General features: G+C 42.7%; 1 protein-coding gene across 1 annotated transcript in view; it reads left to right on the top strand.

Moving 5' to 3' along the window:
- Positions 1-3,678: 3,678 nt before the first annotated feature.
- The window catches only part of LOC133621966 (somatostatin receptor type 5), a 5,054-nt gene continuing 4,968 nt past the window's right edge, over positions 3,679-3,764 (top strand). The window contains exon 1 of the mRNA XM_061984461.1: positions 3,679-3,764. This exon is cut by the window's right edge and continues 697 nt beyond it. Coding sequence (XP_061840445.1) covers positions 3,679-3,764 — 86 coding nt within the window.

Below are 3,764 nucleotides of genomic sequence, written 5' to 3'. Positions count from 1 at the left end.
CTTTACTTATAAAATAAATCCATGAGCCGCTATTGTGCTGGATTAATGCAATCCCTGACGAGAGTGTTATATCAACTAAAGCCCTCACTTAAACTTTCCACGTGCAAGATTGAATCTACTTAAAAAAGTGTAACCGAGGGTTTATAAATGTCGCCTATACTGTATGAAACTACAAAATAAAAAACACGGAGGCTCCAGTTTACACAAGGACCACTTTATTTACCTTCTTTCAAAAACTTCCGCTCCACTCCAACGTGTCGTCACTTCCGCTCTTAGCGCCTTCAAAATAAGAGCTCAAGGTATATACTGTATAACAGCGCATAACAGGAACTTAACATCACAAAGAGGAAAGCCCATAAAAATAGGTTACAAAAGTTATTTAATAAGAAGCCAAAAAGTGCAAAAACAATAATGTTCGTGTTGGAGGAGTTGTGAATTAGGTACACCTGCAGTCTGCAGGTGTACCTAATGTTGTGGCCCTGCAGTCATTCACAACTCCTCCAACACGAACATTATTGTTTTTGCACTTTTTGGCTTCTTATGAAATAACTTTTTTAAATAGATTCAATCTTGCACGTGGAAAGTTTAAGTGTGGGCTTTAGTTGATATAACACTCCCGTCAGGGGTTGCCGTGCATTCTACGGCGGGGGTGCAGGAGGCGAGCCTCAGCCAGTGCGTCTTTTGCAGCCGTTTTATGATCGCTCAGCACAAGAAATACGTTACACACATACAGTTGTTGACAAAATACACTGTACATTATATACCTCAGCTAACTAAACTATGGAAATGTATAATATAATTCATATAGCAATACGGTCTCACTGCACAGCAGACCAGCAGTTAGCCGAGTCCGCAATCCATGGTGAGGCACTGAGTGACGTGCCTCAACTGGCTGCTGATCACCGCACCGTCTCTTCTCAGTATTTGAACGGCAAATATGAAAATTCAGCGAATATAAATAAAAATCATCTAAAACGGGTGAAGTTAAATGGAAAATAACTTTATAGTATAATCACTGGATACCTATAACAATTTAATTAAAAAAAATATATTTTTAAATTTTTTTTCTTTCCATGATGGAAAGCACATCACTGATATATATATATATATATGTATTAGAGATGCGCGGTTTGCGGGCACAACCGCGGAGTCCGCGGATTATCCGCGGATCGGGCGGATGAAATTTAAAAAAATTAGATTTTATCCGCGGGTCGGGTCGGGTCGGGTCGGGCGGTTGAAATAAAAAAAAATTAGATTTTAAATAGATTCAGGCGGGTGGCAGTTAAACCAATTCGCAAATATATATACATAGTTAAATGTTGTTACCCACATACGAAAAACGAGCAGGCACCTGCAGCATATGCCACAACAGAAGAAAAAAAAAAAAAGAGATGGACACTTTTATGGAGCGGAGAAGGCCCCCGACGCCTCGCCGGGGTCCGGGACCGAGGCCCCTTCCCCCGAGAGGGCCCCACCGGGAGCCGTAGCTGAGGCGATCCGCGAGAAGGGCCCGACGCACGTCCAGGGTCACCACCGCGCCCACCGCACCGACACCCCGCCTCGGCCGGCGTCACGCGCAGCAGGTAAGCAGCTTACCTGCCCGCCACCCCCGTGGCCGGGGGCTCGTAACAGGGGTCACTCCGCGCGCTCCGCGCGCTCCGCCCGTGCAGCTTACCTGCCCGCCACCCCTGTTGCCGGGGGCGCGTAACAGGGGTCACTCCGCGCGCAGTGCGCTCACGAAAGGGGTGGGGCTCACCCTGGTTGATATAGACAGCAGGACGGTGGCCATGGACGTCGGAACCCGCTAAGGAGTGTGTAACAACCCACCTGCCGAATCAACTAGCCCTGAAAATGGATGGCGCTGGAGCGTCGGGCCCATACCCGGCCGTCGCCGGCAGCGAGACGCGCTTGGAGGTGCGCTCAGCGCGGCTCCCATATGATTGCGCACTGGTGTGCGTCTGGGTCGTGACAGCGTGGCACGCGAATGTCTGTGCTGCATTGGATCAGTCTCCTTTCTTTAACAGGCAAAAGCTTTATAACCTCACTAATGCCTTGCATCGTCTATATTAGATATATAACAACGGGCGGGTGCGGGCGGATGGCGGGCGGGTGCGGTTCTGATCAAATGTTACATCGGGTGGATGGCGGATGGTTGACGACTTTCTGATGCGGTTGCGGATGAAATAATTGCCTATCCGCGCATCTCTAATATGTATATATATATATATATATATATATTTTTTTTTTTTTTTAAACAGCTTCTTTACTGACATCTTGAGGTGAAACATATAATTGCAGGCCACATTATTAGGCACACAGTCTAATTCGATTGTTCAGGTATTTTAACTTGATGAATGAATGACTATTATTTACAAACTTCCCCGCAAGGTGGAGTTACCACACACACACACACACACACACACACACACACACACACACACACACACACACACACACACACACACACACACACACACACACACACACACACACACACACACACACACACACACACACACACACACACAAAAAACAGTGGGATACATTGTGGTACCAACAAGCATTTCCACGACTATTTCTACGTTGCTATTGTGGATTCAGTGTTTAATCAATGTATTACTACAATTATTTAGCATCAATAAATATTTATTCTGCGTTTCTTTATGCATTATAATACGGGTTTTTTTTCCCATCCTGTATTGTTTTCCACTTGTTTTTGGTGTATTTACTCTATTAAAACATTGATTGATTTTTGTTTTCCTTCATAACTATGTTGTTTATTTGTTGTTATATTACTATTACATCAGGGTTTCTGCAGGCTAATTTAATGCCCATGTCCTACTGCACCTAAAACCATATAACTGTCTATATTTGGACAAAACAATAACAATGTTGAATAGTTGAAAAGGTTACATTGTATGTGGCCAAATTAAGCACTAATGTAATCATAAAAGACAATAATAGCCCTTTTAAAAATGCAATAAACATTTTTCATGACTGCATTATTGTTTACCATTGTAATTGGACAATACATAACTTAATATGCTAAATAACTAAACAAACATGGAAATACAATGGACTCTCAATCTCTTAGCAAAAATTGCACTAATAAAAAGTGCAGTTTTTGCCCCTATTGGTTTGCTTTGTAGCCTCTTTTGTTGTCAGTTGCAATTGTAAGACATTTCTTATGCCTTCAGACAACCTATTTAATGATTTTCAATCCCATTTAAGGCCTTAATTTTCAGCGAAATCCATGTAAGTACTTTTAATGCTTTTTAATGAAATCCCGTACATACACTAAAGCAGTGGTTCTCAACCTTTTTTCACTAAGCACCACCTCCGAAAACACTTGGCTCTCCAAGTACCACCATTAAAAATATGGTAGCATAGTAGGCCTAAAAAACAAGTACATTTAATTTTTTTTTTTTTGGCCACTGTCACATTACACCCAGTTTGCACATTTAAAAATATTTCTAAATAAAACACTAATCTTTGGCGCACCACTAGATGGAGCTTAGTGGTACCCGTACAACAGTACTACTTTTAATACGTTAACTATATTCCAAATAAAGTAATGCGTTACTAGGAGCATATTATTATGTTCAAATTCATTTAAAAAAATGTTTTGTTTACCTTGCAGACTTTTTGGACGTTGGCCGATGTGACCTCTGACCCCTCATGGAGCTGATCCAGGCGACCCAGGACGCCTCGCTGCTTCAACATGTCGAGCCCACGGCCACCTGGAGCGTCCACTCCCACTTCCT

Source organism: Nerophis lumbriciformis, linkage group LG25 (assembly GCF_033978685.3).
Source record: "Nerophis lumbriciformis linkage group LG25, RoL_Nlum_v2.1, whole genome shotgun sequence".
NCBI lineage: Eukaryota > Metazoa > Chordata > Actinopteri > Syngnathiformes > Syngnathidae > Nerophis > Nerophis lumbriciformis.
Note: the sequence above shows the minus strand (reverse complement) of the source record. Positions and strands in the feature narration are given on the sequence as shown.